This window comes from Syngnathus scovelli, chromosome 3 (assembly GCF_024217435.2).
Source record: "Syngnathus scovelli strain Florida chromosome 3, RoL_Ssco_1.2, whole genome shotgun sequence".
Lineage (NCBI taxonomy): Eukaryota > Metazoa > Chordata > Actinopteri > Syngnathiformes > Syngnathidae > Syngnathus > Syngnathus scovelli.
Window position 1 is genome coordinate 21,591,854 of NC_090849.1, and position 17,080 is coordinate 21,608,933.

The 17,080-nt window shown below is 45.9% G+C and overlaps 3 protein-coding genes across 4 annotated transcripts; 2 read left to right on the forward strand and 1 right to left on the reverse strand.

Moving 5' to 3' along the window:
- The first annotated feature begins 23 nt into the window (after positions 1–23).
- Positions 24–5,419, forward strand: LOC125994128 (protein-lysine 6-oxidase). Its single transcript, XM_049763348.1, has 6 exons — positions 24–2,305; positions 2,537–2,645; positions 3,011–3,142; positions 3,566–3,722; positions 3,806–3,901; positions 4,730–5,419. Exons 1-6 carry the CDS (start codon positions 1,798–1,800, stop codon positions 4,847–4,849), a joined length of 1,122 nt encoding a protein of 373 aa, XP_049619305.1. The 5' UTR covers positions 24–1,797; the 3' UTR covers positions 4,850–5,419.
- Positions 5,420–6,193: 774 nt separating this feature from the next.
- On the forward strand, positions 6,194–11,976 carry sncaip (synuclein, alpha interacting protein). Of its 2 annotated transcripts, none has more exons than XM_049763124.2 (13): positions 6,194–6,350; positions 7,152–7,231; positions 7,418–7,490; positions 7,629–7,913; positions 8,031–8,269; positions 8,356–8,563; positions 8,820–9,055; positions 9,120–9,299; positions 9,369–9,482; positions 9,551–9,676; positions 10,122–10,291; positions 10,387–10,440; positions 10,535–11,976. In XM_049763124.2, the coding sequence occupies exons 2-13, from the start codon at positions 7,175–7,177 to the stop codon at positions 11,298–11,300; spliced, it is 2,508 nt and encodes an 835-aa protein (XP_049619081.1). In that variant the 5' UTR covers positions 6,194–6,350; positions 7,152–7,174; the 3' UTR covers positions 11,301–11,976. The 2 variants fall into 2 exon arrangements, with proteins under 2 accessions (XP_049619081.1, XP_049619083.1); XM_049763126.2 differs by having other exon boundaries at positions 8,034–8,269.
- On the reverse strand, positions 11,640–17,074 carry rnf214 (ring finger protein 214). The gene is made up of 6 exons (XM_049763275.2): positions 16,855–17,074; positions 16,045–16,292; positions 15,758–15,891; positions 15,416–15,644; positions 15,009–15,197; positions 11,640–14,931 (listed from the first exon to the last, which is right to left on the reverse strand). Exons 1-6 carry the CDS (start codon positions 16,901–16,903, stop codon positions 14,386–14,388), a joined length of 1,395 nt encoding a protein of 464 aa, XP_049619232.1. The 5' UTR covers positions 16,904–17,074; the 3' UTR covers positions 11,640–14,385.
- Between the last annotated feature and the right edge of the window lie 6 nt (positions 17,075–17,080).

The window sequence follows — 17,080 nt, forward strand, 5'->3', positions numbered from 1 at the left end:
GCCGTGATGGCTCATAAGAAGTTTTTCCTACACGTAGCAAATTGCCGCAGCTATTGTCTGATGTTAGCATGCCTTTACGTGCCTGGCACACAGGGGGGGCTCTCTCACCCGCCGGGCCCCCTCATTACGGCCCTGCACACCTGCTTCCTATTGGACAAGCTACCGAGCCTTTCATGTTCACCAGATGCTTATTAAACTTTACAACTTTAAGAACGTGCGCTGCTAGCGGCTAACGCTAACTCACAAATGCACCCCATGAACTGTCGACTGTTAAATGCCATCAGGAATTTTTTTCACAATCACAACTGTCTTTTACTGGATTGTTTTATGTATACGGCAAAATGGCGTTTAGCAAGGGACAAACGTTCCATTTGCCAATCTGTGTTAAAAAGAAATGAAAAATATTTTAGTTTGAGGCCCTCACATAATTCACACCCACACATAACACACTAAAATGTGATAAAATATTCCTTTATCAATATTCCTAAATTCTCACTACCAAAAAACTGGAGACTATACACATGTATATGTTTGTGCATGTGTACATTATGTATGTGTGTGTGTGTGTGTGCATGCACGTGTGTGTTTTACAGCATGCCAGTGGGTGGGTGGAGGAAAGTGCTTCAATTTCATCTTTACTTTTAAAGCATCCTGCACTTCCAGCAGGGGGCATGGGTGGGAGTGGGGGGGATGCGGTCATACAAGTGAAGGGCCTCCCCAATAAAAAAAAAGGAGCCCAAGAAAAGAACTTACCTGAGGATCAACTTTCACCAGGCAACTTCCATTATTTCCATTTTTCTTCTTCTGGTCGGCCTGTCAATCATCTCTCCTTGTAGATAGACGCAAACCCAATGACAACAAAATGTCTTCATTATCATGGAGTCACTCCTCCTGCATGAGGAGGACCAGATACACACTAGGTGGGAAGTTGGAAAACAAACCTGATCCACTCCTTTCTTTTCTCCCCTCGATTTTACTACTGCTGCTGCCGTTGCTCTTCATTCGGTTCCTTCCAGCTTCGGCTAGAATCAGTGGCGCGACGTGGCATGTTGCGCAAGATGCGGGGCCGCGTTACGTTGGTCTTATTCAGGGCCCAAGCAGTGACCGCTACGAGGTCCATGTTTTTACTCTAGAAATGATTATTAATATTGTCCCTGAAGTGCACCTTCAACTCCTGTGGTGTTGGGAAAGTTGAAAATAGATGTCCCTAGTTCTGCGTTATCGTTCATTATGGTTGCTAGTCAAAAAATAGTTGCGTGTAATGATTACTCCTTTGTTGCGCCTTTCTACTGCTAGCTAATTAGCTAACTATGCCCGTACCCAGGAAATGCATCTTCTCAGGATGTCGCGGGTTACAGAACATCTTGATGTCAATACTTCAAATTCCAAGCAAGGTGGTGAAGTCATGGATGAGTGCGTCGCCTGTCCGCCGGTCAGAAGGAGCCCCAGTAGCTTGTTAGCGTATGAGCTAGCTGAAAATATCTCAGCTAACCTGTGATATATTTTTGGGACTCACTGTTGGGTTGTTTTGTTTTAACTGTTGAAATTTGACGGGGTTGTCCTCTGTAGTGCCAAATTTGAAAATGTTCACTCAGTGGGACTTTAAAAATTTGACAATTATGACTTGCCGACTTCAGTTTTGTATTAAATTTATAAAAGGTTATTGTCAATTTTCTTGTCGTTTTGTTTCATGGAAGCTGAGGTAACTCCTCCCCTACGACACACACTCGCACACACATGCTCCTCAGACTTTATGCGAGCTGCATACTCCAGCACAAGAAGAACAAGAAGTAGAGGATGAAGTACGTTCCTGTGGCTGTCTTTGTGTTCTTCTGCTGTTCTCCACCGACAGGAAGTGGAAGCGGCGCTCAGCAGAAGCAGCATGCGGCACAGGTGGCGACAGGAGGGTTGACGCGGGGGTTGACTTGGCGCCACAACGGGCAAGTCTTCAGCATCTTGAGTCAGGGGTCCCGCTACCAGCCTCCTACACGGAGCAGGGGTTCTTCCGGTAGCGGCGTGGTGCTACTTGGCAGAAGTAACGAGACCTCTGCCGCAATCCCAGCTGTCCCACGGATGCCAGCGACTCATGGGGCAGCGCAGTTACGAGCTATAGCCCGTCGGCGATCAGACCTAAGTGCAACCCCAAGACCAGATTCTGCAGAGGACAGGATGGTTGGAGATGATCCATACAACCCATACAAGATGTCCAACTACTACCCATACCACAACTACTACAACTCCTACTACAGACCCAGGGCATGGACCCGACACTGGCACGGGTATGGAACCAGGTACCACCAGAATGGTGAGAAATGTCTTTTTGATATCAAATGTATCATTATGGCTTGAAAAGTCAGACAAGATGATTCCCCTTGTTAGGAAGAGGCTTCCAGTCCACTAGGGGGCAGAATGCTAGTTGTATACACACAAAGCGGCACATTGTGATTGTATGATGGACTGATCTGAAGAAAGTGAAGTGTACCAAATTGAAAACAGTTTGCAAAATTATTTCTTGTTTACATATCACTGCACACAGGTCTTCCCGATCTGGTTCCTGATGCATACCACATCCAAGTTGGCTCCTACATCCACAGAATTCCCATGTACAACCTACGCTGTGCAGCTGAGGAGAACTGCCTAGCCTCGTGAGACACACTACCCTACGATACAAAACAATTTCATCCTGTGGGAAATGGCTTCTGTCCGCTTTGAACTCAAAAATCGACTTGAATTCACTTGGATTCAATTTGATCCAGTCTGAATCAGTGAATCGCCTCAATCCAGGGTAAAATGTACCCAGTCTCAATCCATTTGAAACATTACGATATTTATTTATGTAGTGCTGTCGTTGTAACGAAGGACTTTAAGTCACAATTTGTCTAGTCTCAATTCAGTTTGCCTATTTCGTCTAATCCAGTTTACATGAGTCCTCGACGTGCTACCATTGAGCGAGTCTCTCGAGTGTTGAATGCCAAGCTAACTGCTAGCTTGTCTTGTTGTTGTGGCGGAGTTCTGCGAGGTCTGCCGGAGATTACGACATGAGAGTTCTGCTGAGGTTCCCTCAGCGTGTGAAGAACCAGGGAACCGCTGACTTCCTGCCCAACAAAGCTCCGTACTCCTGGGAATGGCACAGCTGTCACAAGTACGAACAAATAAAGCCACTAGGGGGCGCGGGTCATTTTGTAGTGTTGTTGGAATGTGTAGTGAGTAGAGAAGACTGGAGGATATCCCCGATGTGACCCCACAATGCTTCTCGAGAAGCAGTCTGGTAAAGACCGGTGGGATCTAGTATAGTCCAGTTTAATCACCAAATTGTGTCCACTTAGAATTAATTTGTGAACTGTAAATTAGATTGATTCAAATTGCAGTTTGTCACCTGTCATCCAGTTTAACCAAATCTCCTATGATCTTGTTCAGTCCATTCATACCCAATGTAGTAATCCAGTCTAGTCTGCTTGAATGTATTCTAGTTAAATCAAGTCTAGTTTAAGATAATGGTATACCGTATTACTAGTTTTGTCCAAATTATTTTATCTGGTCTAATCTGATCTGGGGGCTGCGTCAGTCACTTTCACAGCATGGATGATTTTAGTCTGTACGAGCTGGTGGACGCCGACACCAACAAGGCGGTGGCGGAAGGTCATAAGGCCAGCTTCTGCCTGGAGGACACTTCCTGCGAGGCAGGATACTACCGGAGATACGCTTGTACCTCGCACACGCAGGTGATTGTATCGGTTCACCTGGTCACGTCTTCTTCTTCTTCAACACGGAGTCTGACATGCCATTCCTCTGCGTGGGTGTTCAGGGTTTGAGTCCGGGCTGTTACGACACATACAACGCTGACATTGACTGCCAATGGATCGACATCACCGACGTGGCTCCAGGAAGATACAAACTCAAGGTCAATTTTTCTACTTCTACCAATTTAATGCAATTTAATCTGGTCTAGACCAGATTGATTTACTGTAATTCATATGAATTCAAATTAATCATCAGATCAAATTTCATGTACTGCATTTTAGGCCAATCTGGTTTAATCCAGTTTAATCTGGTCAAGATCTGTGTAATCGAGGCACACTAGCCAAATTTGTTTAGACCAGTATAAACTACTGTAGTACAGTGTGATCTAGTCTAGATCAGTTTAATCCAGTGTAGTCCAGTTTAATTTAGTCTAAATCCCTTGAACATTGTCTAATACAGTCCGAAATCCTCCAGACCAGATTAATTAACTGTCATTTAATTAAAATTCATGTCTTCTAGGCCAATTTAATCCAGGTTTATCTGGTTCTAGTGTTGTCCAGTTTAGTCAAGTCTAGATTTGTGTAATTTATTCAGAACCAGTATATACTATTCTAGTTCAGTTTGATCTAGAGCAATTCAACCAAGGCTAGATCATTTCAGTCTTGTCTAGGTCTGCTTAAAATAAAATAAAAACTCGTGAATTTAGTCATGACCAGTATAAACTAGTGTAGTCCAGTTTGATCCAGTTTAATCTGTACTTGACCAGTTCAACCTAATTTCATCCAATTTGTCCCATTCTAGATATCTACTTTTGTATTTAATTGAACTCAACTCGTTTTTTTTCTTTAAAGACAGTATTCTGACATCAGAACAATCAAACCATGAAGTCAAGCGAGTCAAACGTGAAAACAATAGTTAGCTTGTCCTCTTGACATTAGCCACATGGTTGAGTGTGTTGATGTTTGTCTTGTTTTATTTTGATTGTCAGGTGACCGTAAATCCCAAGCAAAAAGTTCAGGAATCAAACTTTGCCAACAACGTGGTCCACTGCGATGTCCACTACACGGGAAACGCCGCCCACATGTCGGCATGCAAGACCACAACATAAGGAAGGAAAGGACTTGGGCCACATCATGTTGATGTAATTTATTCAATTTAAAATAGTTCAGTCCAGTTTAAATTAGTGTACCAATCTATTGTATTGTAGTGCATTTTTGTCCTGTCCAAATTAATCTCGTGTAATCTAATTCTATAAAGTCGAATCCAGTTTAATCATTTCATGTCCTATCCATTTTAGTCCACTTTAATCTAGTGTGGACTAGTTTAATCTAACCTAGCGCAGTTTATTGCAGTCAAATCTAGATTAGATTGAAGTTTAATTAAATGTAAATTGTAATCTAGTCTAGACCATAATAATCTAATGGAGTATGATCTAGTTAATTCCAGTTCAAGCTGGTGTAGATTAGTTAAATATGAGTTACATGAGTTTAACCTAGTCCTTTATGGTCCTTTTTCTAGTTTCATCTAGTCCAGTGCAATTTAATCCAGTCTACACAAATTGGATCTAGTTTAGTCTGAAACATCAAGTGTCATTTTCAAACAACGACAAACAGTAACATGTACTGTATTGTATTCAATTTGAATTTTAAATGACCCTCAATTAAATTTAAAGATGCTATTCTTGAGTCCTTCTTGCCATGACGTCACTAAAGATGGCCGCTCATCGTGGCGGTGTTGTTGTTTTCCACATTGGCCACTAAAGGGCGGTACTGCTGCGAATTTCTGTGAAAGTCTCTTCGACAGACAGGCTGTCATTATGTAGTGTAATTATAGTTTCATAAACTGCCATAATTATACTTTCATGAAGCTAAATTGTAATTATAATCCCTTAAATTTACAGCAAGAAAGGAGGCAAACTGGTATGTCGCACCAAACATGTTAAATTCCGCATCATTCACGTTCAACTATTGTATTTATTAAACGGCACAACCCTACGCATTTAAATGAAAGAGTTGTATTTTTCCTCATTTTAATTGTAGGCTAATTGTTTAAATTGTCAAGGGAATAAACCCGTCTAACGGAATCCCTCCTCAAAGATCGTCTATTTAGATGAAGCTCACATCATTGGCCCAATCTGCGAACATTATGTAGCTTTAACGCTAGTGAGAGAAAAAAAATCTAATTTTCAATTTAAAGTGTTTTGTTATATTATTATATGATTGATTTTACCTTTAATTGATAGAAAATATTATTTTTATTATACTTTTTAAATAGACCGACCAAAACAACACCACGTTCAGTTACGTTCTCGTGCAAAGTGGCATAAAATTCGACTTTTGATGCCTTGTAAATATATTTTGCAGTGAAAAGTAACGAATTTTATCATCTTGAACACTTAAACCGGCGTTTGGCAAGTGGACGTGGTCCGCATGGGGGGGGGAAAAAAGGAGAGTGATTGCTCTCTCTCCTCAGCGCCACTCTATGAGGACATATGTCAAAGTCTTTGTGCTGCAAGCATCGACCAGCAAAAAAAGGGGAAAAAAAACAACATTTGCATTTCAAGCTTCTCATCCGTCAGTCGCTCTGCCCCAGGCCGTCCATCTGACCAGGTAATGTATACACTTGATCATCTCTGCACCTTTTAAAAGTCCTCCTTTTTTCTAGCTTCACTTTCTCTTGTCGCCTCCTTTTCCAGCTGTCCGGCTCGCTAACGAGCTAGAGGGGGGCTAATCCGTTAGCGTCGCTGGATGCTAAATAATTAGCCTGCTAGCTTTGCAAATTTTTCACGATTGAGCCGATTACAGGAGCACAAAAAAATCGTATTTTAATCACGATAAATACGCCTAAAAAAAAAAAAAAAAAAAAGAGAAGCAAATTTGTATTATAAAAAATTCCCTTGTAATTTAAGTTCAATCCACTAAGCACAATTGTCTTTCAATATCTCATAAACTTGAATTATGACAATTTTTGTACATGTCGAATAATAGTATGTTTTTGGTTCAACTGGATTTTTGTCTGTTTTATATGATGTCTGATGTTTTCAGACTGTCCCTGAAGGCATCACGTCAAACCCAGTGTTGCCTTCATGTTCAGACTGAAAGTACAACTTTCCAGTGAAAACAACTAAAAACTTTAAAAAGTTAAAACTTTCACATTTATTTTAGTCTTGTCATTGTTGTGTGTGATGTAGGGTAATAGTGTCGTTTGAACGCTATCATGCCAAATTAGATTTTCTTACATTACTACTTTTATATTACTATTTTTATATTACTAGTATGTATTTTAGTACTAGTGTATTTTAATCTGTTTTAATTCACAGCTTCCATTGTCTTCCATTATTTTCTGTTATGTAAAGCAGGTTTTGTGAAATGCGCTATATGATTAAAATGATATCGTATTATTGCTTGCAGGGTGGAGGTGATGAGGTGTGAAGATGGAGGTTCCTGAGTATTTGGACTTGGACGAGATCGACTTCTCGGACGACGCTGTGGTCAGTTACACACACACAGACGCGTACGCACACACCTCCTGGTTTTTGTGATGTTGTCATTAGGGCCTGACCAATATGCAAAAATTGGCAAGACAAATGGAGTGATTTTTGCTGATTTGAAAAGGCATAATATCAATTAAATCGGCCGGGTTCTAGTTTTTAATTAGCTTTGTTGTGTTTTTTCAGTATTCGGTCTCGTCTCTGAAGAACATTCCAGAATTGTCCAGACGAAACGATGCTCAGGCGGAGGAGAGAGCCGGTAAAGTTGCTTAGTGTGTTAGCTAGTGCTAATATGTGTGAACTGCATTTCAACTAAGCTTTCTTCTCATACTTCATTCCCTCCTCCATTTCTGCACTTCATCTCCACCCTTCTTTTTATTCTTTCTCTGCTCTGTAGCGTCATCCATCAATTGGAGTCGCGGCGTGGCGTCCCACGTGGGCATGGTGGGAATCAAACCCGCAGCTGGGACTGAGGCGCACAGTAAATTCCGTCCCGTGAAGCGGGTTTCTCCTCTCAAGCATCACCCTGAGACCAGAGAGGAGCCTGCCGGCTGGGACGCCAAGGTCCGAGAGCAAGACCAGGAGCGAGGAGCGGGCGACGCTAGGCCGCCCGCTAAGGACCACAATCTGCCTTCTGATCCGATGGGAGGGAAGATGGTCGATGGCGCCGGTGTGGGTTCGGGTAAATGCAACGAGAATTTAACTTTTAAACTCCAAGTTTAACCCGATTTGGCTAGCTTAATGCGTAATGTTTCTTCAAAAACGTCTTTCAGAAATGGTTTGCATTTTTTTTCTCCAGCAGGCACGATCCAAGGGGGCAACCTGGGTGTCCTGGGGGAGCTGGAGCACTACGACCTGGACATGGACGAGATCCTGGACGTGCCGTTCATCAAGTCGTCCGGCCAGCAGACGTCGACGCTGCCGAGGGCCCTCGACAAGCGGCTGGTGAGCTCAGGCAGCGTGGGCGGAGCTACGCTGGAGCGACAGCGCCGGCAAAACAACAAGGATGAGGACAACGGCAGCAACGTGGCAGCGCAGGTACACGCACGTGTGCACGGACAGCCACGTCAGCAAATTTATCTTTTCATTTTTGCTCTCGTCTCCTCCTCCTCTTCCTTCTACAGATGTGCGTCCTGTCTCCCCTGAAGTGGTCGGACCTGAGAAAGTCCAAGTCCCTGGATCCGGACCTGCAGCACCTTCCTCGTTCTCAGTCCTCAGGAAGCTTCCAGCAGCAGCATCATCTTCATCACCATCATCATCAGGAGGTGCCACTGTCCTCTTCCTCCTCGTTGCTCAGCTGCTCCTCGTCACTCTCCTCCTTCCCTGAGGGAGGTAAGGACCCCATGATGGGTGGTCAGGACACATCTCCTCATTAACATGGCTTCACCTTTTCGGACAAAAATTGTAACAGAGCTTTGATATATAGATCTACAATAGATGCAGTAGATATAGAATAGATGGAGAGAATCTGCAAAACCATCGAGAATAAATAGCTCAAGAGTCCAGAATCTGTCATGAGCTACTCACAGATGTTTTCAGGTCAGACATCCCGACGTGCTAAATATCAACGTGTGCTTGATTGACCCAGACAAGCTGCTGTCGGCCAGGGAAGCACAAAACCACAACCAGAGGCCTGTCCTGGAGCCTCCAGCAGGGGGCGCCAGCGTCCTGTTTCCCCTGCAGGCCAAGCAGGACGCTGCCAAACTGTGGAGCCCCGCAGCAGGAGGAGGGGGAAGAGGAAGAGGGGGCGGAGCGGAAGTGGACGAGGAAAGCAAGAAGCACAACATCATCAACATCGTCAGGGAAGGTCAAATCTCATTGCTGGTGAGACACTCGAGGTTGCTATAGCAAATTATTCCAATGTGACGTCATCACGTCTTCCCGTCAGCCTCACCTGGCTGCCGATAACCTTTCGCTGATCCGCGACGAGGTGGGCAACAATCTCCTGCACGTGGCGGCGGCTCAGGGCCACGCCGAGTGTCTGCAGCATCTCACGTCTCTGATGGGCGAGGACGGACTGAACGAACGCAACCAGCAGCAGCTCACACCCGCCGGGCTCGCCGTCAAGGTCCGTTCGGAGCGGCCGCCTCCCTTTGCCATCGGGTTGTGCTTGAGCGTTTGCCTTGCGTGTGCGCAGAACGGTCACCTGGAGTGCGTGCGTTGGATGGTGAGCGAGACAGAGGCCATCGCCGAGTTGAGCTGCAGCCGAGAACATCCCAGCTTGATACACTACGCCGCTCGCTACGGACAGGTCGCCCGCTGTCCTGCCGCTCTTTTCCTGTCGCCATCCGAATCCAATTTGGGTGTTTGTGTGCGTAGGAGAAGGTTCTGCTGTGGCTGCTTCAGTTCATGCAAGAGCAGGCCATTTCCCTGGATGAGGTGGACCACAACGGCAACACAGGAGTACACGTGGCCGCGCAGTACGGACACCTCACCTGTATACAGGTACAATCATCTTTCTGACTCAGATGATATCAAACTGCCGCAGTATAGCGCCAACTACTGCAGGGGAGGACTTAGTCAGAATTATTATTTTTTATCCCTTCCATATTGCCGGCCGGTACTCGATAGCCCGATACTAATACCTGGTATCGGTACCTGGTATCGGTTCTTGCTCATCCCAGAGATATTACTCGAGTACAGATCCACATACACAAAGAGTTGACATAGCAAACCAGTTTAAGGGCGCATCACTGCCACCTCCTGGTAATATACCTTCATTGCAAGGAAACCAGTGTGAATTGGTGGTTCGATGTTTTGATGTTTGCTGCTGTCATCTAGTGGAGGGAGTGCTGAAGTACACTCAGTCTCCACTTCATATTGTATGTTATAACGTTTGTTTTTACAAATTCCAACCATACATGCCAATCTGAAACTGTGATGTGGATAGACGCTGGTGGAGTACGGCTCCAACGTGACTGTGCCAAACCAGCAGGGCGAGCGACCTTCACAGCTAGCAGAACGTCAAGGTCACAGCCCGTGCGCCCGCTACCTGGTTGTCGTGGAAACCTGCATGTCGCTAGCATCGCAGGTTGTCAAGCTGACCAAGCAGCTCACAGAGTGAGTCAGTGCGGGAAAACACGCCGACAAACATTCAACTCCCGGCTCGTGAAGCCTCGTGACCGAACGTGCGGGCATGTGTGTGTGTGTTGCAGACAAGCGGCTGAAAAGGCAATACTACAGAAACAACTCAACAAATTTGACACCAGGTATCTCACACACACACACACACACACACACACACACACATATGCTGTCTTGCACGCAACATTTCCACACAGTGGAGTTGTGTGTCATTCTCAGCTGTCATCCGTCTGGCACGGAGGCGTGGCCTGAGATGGTGCTGAGCGTGGAGGGGACGTCTGCGGACAGCGATTGGCTGGTGCGTCAGGAGGCGGGGCTACGGAAAGACACCTGCGATGCCTCTAGGGTCGGGGCGGCGCCTGGGGGTCCGAGCCGGGAGGGCTCGCGCCGGAGCGGACCTGTGGCATCGGCAGAGAAGCGCGAGCAGAAGCTGGCGCGCCTGAAGCAGATGATGCAACGTTCACTTAGCGAATCGGATTCCGACGCTGCTCCCAGACCCGATAGGCCCACGCATCTGCCAGTCAACGATGAAGAGCCCGCCTCCAAGCACCTCCACCTGGCAATGAGGAAGCACCTCCCCCCGGCCGACAGGAAGCCGATCCCCAAGCCGGTCAATGGCGTGGCCTTCAGCCCCTCCGAGGCAACGGACGCCACGGACGACGCCGCCAGCCCCCCCAAGGCGGCGGCCACAAGTCCCAAGAGCGCTCTCAAGTCGCCGTCGTCGCGCAGGAAAACGGCACACAGCCTCAAGCTCAGGGTCACCTTTAATGAGCACCTGCACCAGGAGGCGGAGCCTAGCAAGGCAGCACCCACCACCACCACCACCAAGGAGTCCATGCCCACAGGAAACTCTGAGGCAAAAAGGCCCTTCGGGGCGCTCAGGTCTATTATGGAGACGCTCAGCGGAAACGCAAACAACAACAACAACACGCACAACACGTCACACAACCAGCACAAGAACAAGAACAGAAGCACTAATGTGTGAACACTTTTATTTTGCCATGGCAACAACTTTTATAATCACACACTTATTCATGATGTCACTTTTTTTCAAACAAATGTATTTAAAGCAGGTTTTCACATGACGTGTCACTATGGCAACACTCTTCAGGACAACATTTTTAAGTAGCTATTCAAACCAGGTTGTCGCTAAAGCTTCAATCTTTATTTTCAAAACTGGCAACACTCCATGACATCAGCATTTTCACCATGTCTTGTCAATAAGGCAACAAACAAAACTTTATTTAAACCAAGTTGTTCTGAACTGGTTGCCATAGCAACGTCACTGTTCACTATATCTTTTTTTCCAAATCACTCAAAAGACTTTTTGGGTCACACTCATCGTCATATGCGGGAATCAAACTTATGAAGACAGGCAAGTGTACCACTACACCAACTTTACAGCACTTGCTTTACAGCTGCCAATCCGCTAGGGGGCAGCAGTGAACCCAAATGAGCTGTGATGACATCCTTGCAATTTGATTTGACGCTTGGACAGGTGCGCTAAATATTGTCTTCGAGGCTAATAGCTCAGTGGTCTTATGACAAAATGAAGAGATTCCACATGTTATTTTTATTCCTAAATGAGGTGAAATGTCACAAAAATTGTTAGCACTTTTCATACCAAAAACACATTAAAAGTTTACTTGTATTTCTCATGACCTTTGCTCTTTTATTGCAGATTTTATCATGCTCCCAGGTAGCCATATTAGCATGTTGTTGGCGTCACACTGGTAAGTAACTTGTTTGCATTTAGTTTGTGTGACTCATTCTCACTAAGTGTGCTTTGAATTACTATCTTATTATCATACAGCTCACAGATTATCCCAGTTGTTTGATTAGCATTTAACCTGCCAGTGTTTAACTTACATTAATATACAGCAGTTTGCTAATGATTTGGACTGTTTAGCATTTAGCTTGTGTGACTAATTCAATGTTAAAGTAACCTTTAAGTTAAGTTTAGCTTCTTAGCATTTAACTTGCATGACCAATATTTCTTTGTTAGCATATTAGCATAGCATTTCATCTGTGTGGTTGCCAGCGTTTAGGTTATCATTAAGCCTGTGTGACTGCCAGTTTTTAGCTCCTGTTGGTTTGTAGCCTTTAACTGAATACATGCTCTCTAAGTGCTGTCCAATCGATGACGTTGAATTTATCACTTAGACATGTGCAGCACCGCATCCCCCCCTTTGAGCCCCCACAGGTGTCAATGTCGAAAACTAGCATGTTGTTTTTATTCCTTCCTGCTAAAGCTCGTTTGGCTAATTGTCACGTTTCATATTCGCACGTGATAGAGGGCGCCATTAGGCCAGCACCCATTAGGGCCCCTGTGGGAGTGTGGGGGCCAGTCAGGGGGCGGCATCAAAGGCCAATTTGCCAGGCAGACATCATCAATTGAGCCTGTTAAGTGGACCTTTTTGACGCCTTTTAAAACGAGTGCAGAGCTCAATCCGCTCAGGGCATCAATCTTGCTAGCTTACGCCTTTTAGCGGCTTAGCAAACGTCTCGGTGGACTTTTCAAAGATTTGTGACGGTCAAAACATTTGTCACTTTGAGCACAAAAAGATTCGAGGGCAGTTTTCACTTTATGATCCAGCAGCCGGGACTAGCTTAATCGTTGGCCAGCTGCTATAGGATGACGGCGGCTTCCCCCAGTATGCTAATTGTAGCAAAACGACTAATGTCAATAACTGCTATGTATCCAGCATATGTTAATACATTTGACAGCTTCACAGAGAATTAATCTTATCTTTTTTATCTCTACTTCCTTCCATTATTTTTTTCCTCCCCTCTTTTTGAAAAAAGTTTGGACATCCCTGTACTAAGCACTGCTAGCCTCACATGCTAAACGCTAACTTCAGGTGCAGCTTTTTTTCTGGACGCTTTCGGTTTTGAGGTCGAAGGCTCGAATGCTGCTAATTGGTTGCGTGTTCAGTAAAGGGGCGGGACTTTGTTTGACAGGCGGATGGGGCAGAGGGAGAGATGGAGGGGGTGGGGGGGCAGAGGGGGAGATGGAGGGTGTGGGGGGGGGCACATATAGATTTTCCCGTCTGTTGTTTTTTTTTGTATTTATGTGCTGCTGTTAGCCAGTCAATCACATTTAATTGACAGCTCTGCGCTGGGGGGCTGAGCTGGGATGACATGACTTTAATGCCAGAGGGGGTGGGGGGGCGAACTGAGCGGGACGGGGTGGTGCCCCCCCCCCCCCCCCCCCTTCCGCCGTCAACAGCATTAATTGATGTAACCACGGCCATGATGGATGCTAATCAAAACAACCTTACGGAAAAAGTCGTTAACAAATGCAAAATGGCCACCGGATACCAGCAGGGGGCGGCATTTAAACGTTTTTGGGTTTTTTTGCTGGGCGGCAGCCTTTAGGAATGGGGTCTGTGGGGTGTCGCGTCATGCGGTCGATTGCGGTTGACGGCGAGCATGAGAACACCTTGTTAGTGTGTTTGTACGCCGCTCCCGCAGGACACCACAAAGCTACGCTAAGATACACCCGTTCTCGCCACATCGACCGCTGCAACTCTGAGACGGCGTTAAGCTAGTGGGAAAATGTCAGTAAAAGGCCTACGTTGTTTTTTGTTTTTTTTAAATATATATATTTTTATGTCCACAGTTGAGTTTGGTGATCGCTAATGCATGACATCTAACATTGGCTACAGTCTGGGAATTTAGTATGTGGCTAAATAAGACATCCTAACATAAGATTAACATTGGATAAATGTTGACGTAAACCAAGCGCTGAAATAAAAATGGATTGAAAATGTTTTCCAAAAACACAGAGCCACACCAGAATGAAGAAAGAGCCACCTGTGCGAGCTAAATCCCAACATAAGCTTGACATTTGGGGCACCACGCAAATTAAACGCTAACAAAAGCTAAACTTTGGAAACCACATAATAGCATACGCTAATGCTAGCTTTGCTACGAAACCAACACAAAGACATCATCTTAAAATGATTTTAATGGGGAAAAAACATCAAAATTGATTTGACTTTTGAACATGAAGGAAAAAAAACTGTTTTCCAAGAAATATTGAGATGCTAAGATAAGCGTTAACACACTCACCTAGTGGGACAGAAGGGGCACAAGTTGTTCCCGCTGGTCTGGATCCAGTCGCGGATGCAGTCCTTGTGAATAGTGTGAGCGCAAGGAAACAGGTGGCGGCTGTTGGAATCCACGGCCTCCTGGCACATCATGCACAATTTACGGGACCCGGCGCCTTGGGCTGTCTGTGGCAGCGCCAGGCCCACGAGATCGCCCAATTGCTCTACTGACATGCCTGCCAGGGTCCCGCAGGCGCTTTTCACTTGCTGCAGCAGAGACGTTAGCTCCGCCCTGCTGCATTGTGGGAAACGTATCCCCAGCTTGTCAAGGACCTCCTCCAAGCGGCTGGAAGAAGTGGCGGCCGGCGGCGTCGGGGAGTGGTTGAGAGGCGGGGTCGGGGAGTGGCTGAGAGGCGGGGTCGATCTGGCGTGGGACGGTGGGGGGTGGAGTGGGTAGTGGCGCAGGTGAGGCTGAGGGGGCGGTGGCATGCGGTACTGAGGCATTCGCTGGGGTGGTGGCATAGGATTTAGTGATGTTATCATCTGTCTGAACATCAGCTCAGCCTATGGGGGGGGACAAATGTGTTAATGAAAAGTATCATCAAAATTGGTTGCGGTTGGTGAAATGTGCGTGACGGTACTTTTGGTATGTGAGGCAGTGCCGGTACGTTGATGCGTGGGAGAGACTCCAACTCGCGTCCTTCATGCAACTGTGCCAGGACCTCCTCAAAGCGCGTTTCCAGCTCTGCCTGGATCCTTCGCACTGCTGCTTCCTTGGTTGCCCAGCTAGCCTTCTCCTGTTGTCGGAGTGACAACACGTACTCGGACACCTGAAACATGTTCAAGCATGTTCACGTCTGGTCGCTAACTCGTGCTGTTAAGTATGTAGCATTCATTCATCAACCTCAATTGCTAACTGTGTTTGCATGTAGCATTTGGCCGATGACTCGTGACTTGCCAGGGTTTCATGAATGCTAGCATGTGACATTTAGCCTGTATCTTTCCCACGTTAGCATCTAGCTCATGATGGTTTCCCGCTACGTGGTACCTCTGCAAGCCAGGCCTGTATACGCTCCATGGCGACGTCTCTCTGTGTCTCCACAGCGTTGACCTGGTCTTGCAAGGCGTGGCTCTCAGCGTCTTTGGCTTCCTGCCTTATTCTGTCCATCTCCTCCTTCAGTTCGTCCAGCTCTCCCTGACAGCGTCGCTGCTCCTCATTTAGCTCCCGCGTTTGAGCAGCTAGCTTAGCAGCGCTCTCCTGTAGATCCTTGGACAGCCTGCAGGCAGCAAAGCTCACTTAGCACTTATGTGACTTCCTGTTTTTAGCAGAGGTTACTATTTAGCATTTGTTAATGTTCCGGGGTTGGCAGTTCATAATCTTAACACGTGCCTGTCCCTATCGTCCTCTGCACGGCTTTTCTCAGCACAGGCTTCCTGCTTCTTGGACAAGAAGTTCTTGCGCGTGCTTTTGGAGTTGTTGAGCTGCAGCTTCACCCGCAGCGTGTCAAGCCTCTCTAGCAGAACCTGCACCAACAAAGAGTTTAGCTTGTGTTAGCCTTTAACGACTCCTAGTGTTCACCCCGAGTTAGCACTTACCATGTGTTTAGTAACTGTTAGCATGTAGCACTTTGCCAGTGACTGCCATTGTGTCTTAACATGTAGCATTTAGCTACCAACCTGATGCTGCGTGGTGGTCTCAGCCTTCTTCTTTTGCAGCTGCGCTATGTACTTTGGTCGCTCAGCATCCTCACGCTGCCACTGCTTGACCAGGTTGCTGTGCTCCTCTTCGAGCGCGTCACCGCACTCTAACATGGTCGCCAGCTTCTCCTCCCAGTTGTCTGCTACGTTGACCCCGGCGTCAGCCAATGTGATGATGTCCGATGCGACGCCATCGGTCTGTACCGACTTCTCATGCCCAATGATGTCTGGTGAGAGAGAACGTCTTAGCATTTAGTTTGACACACCCAGACTTTAATGCCTGTTAGCATGTAGCATTAATTGACTTTGGTGATTAGTTTGTGTTTGTCACACGAGTTCTTGTAGGTTAGATTCTGGAAGTTTGATTTAAAAAAAAATAGCTAAACGAATATAACAGAAGTCTATTGCTGCCACGTCAGAAAAAAAGCAATATAACATTAAAACGATTAATTTCACGTGACGTGATTATGACGGAATAAAATTAAGTTATACAAAATTACTAACCCCAAAAGTAAACCCACGTGTTTAAAAAGATTTTAAAAGGCTTCCCGAGTGCTCTGCCAGTGACCTGAACTGGAAGGAGTTGCCTCGTTTTGTTTCGGCAAATGCAGAAGGCTAATTTATATGGTAACTTACACGTTATAAAGTGAAACTTCTTACGAGACGACCAAACCTTGAACTTTTTCCCCGCCTCGCGTGGCAGCAACACGCTTTTATTGATGATGATAAATTACGATTGTCAGTTTTTTGTTTTGTTTTGTTAGAAACGTAGTGACATGAAAACGTTACCTTCCGTGGTTTCATTTTCAAACAGCACTAGATCCTTCACGGTTTCCATGTTATCTATACTGACAGCGCGAAACCAAAAATCGTCTGCCTTCCTGGACCGGACAGGAGTATTTACTCACGCGACTAGTTACGACGAGTTGGACTGATCAGTAAATAACATTAGATCGCCTGCTTTTGAGTAACTCCGCTAATATTTAGCACATTACTACTGGCGAAGTTACTTCCG

What these genes read in the sequence shown, in the direction of transcription:
- LOC125994128 (XM_049763348.1), top strand. Translation starts at nt 1,798, where the DNA reads ATGAAGTACGTTCCTGTGGCTGTCTTTGTGTTCTTCTGCTGTTCTCCA. An exon ending in AACCAGGTACCACCAGAATG is followed by an intron (nt 2,306 to 2,536) that starts GTGAGAAATGTC and finishes CACTGCACACAG; the next exon opens with GTCTTCCCGATCTGGTTCCT. An exon ending in CAGGAAGATACAAACTCAAG is followed by an intron (nt 3,902 to 4,729) that starts GTCAATTTTTCT and finishes TTTGATTGTCAG; the next exon opens with GTGACCGTAAATCCCAAGCA.
- sncaip (XM_049763124.2), top strand. Translation starts at nt 7,175, where the DNA reads ATGGAGGTTCCTGAGTATTTGGACTTGGACGAGATCGACTTCTCGGAC. An exon ending in ACGCCGCTCGCTACGGACAG is followed by an intron (nt 9,483 to 9,550) that starts GTCGCCCGCTGT and finishes TTGTGTGCGTAG; the next exon opens with GAGAAGGTTCTGCTGTGGCT. An exon ending in CTGACCAAGCAGCTCACAGA is followed by an intron (nt 10,292 to 10,386) that starts GTGAGTCAGTGC and finishes TGTGTGTTGCAG; the next exon opens with ACAAGCGGCTGAAAAGGCAA.
- rnf214 (XM_049763275.2), bottom strand. Translation starts at nt 16,903, where the DNA reads ATGGAAACCGTGAAGGATCTAGTGCTGTTTGAAAATGAAACCACGGAA. An exon ending in TGAAAATGAAACCACGGAAG is followed by an intron (nt 16,293 to 16,854) that starts GTAACGTTTTCA and finishes CTCTCTCACCAG; the next exon opens with ACATCATTGGGCATGAGAAG. An exon ending in GCAGAGGACGATAGGGACAG is followed by an intron (nt 15,645 to 15,757) that starts GCACGTGTTAAG and finishes TGCTGCCTGCAG; the next exon opens with GCTGTCCAAGGATCTACAGG.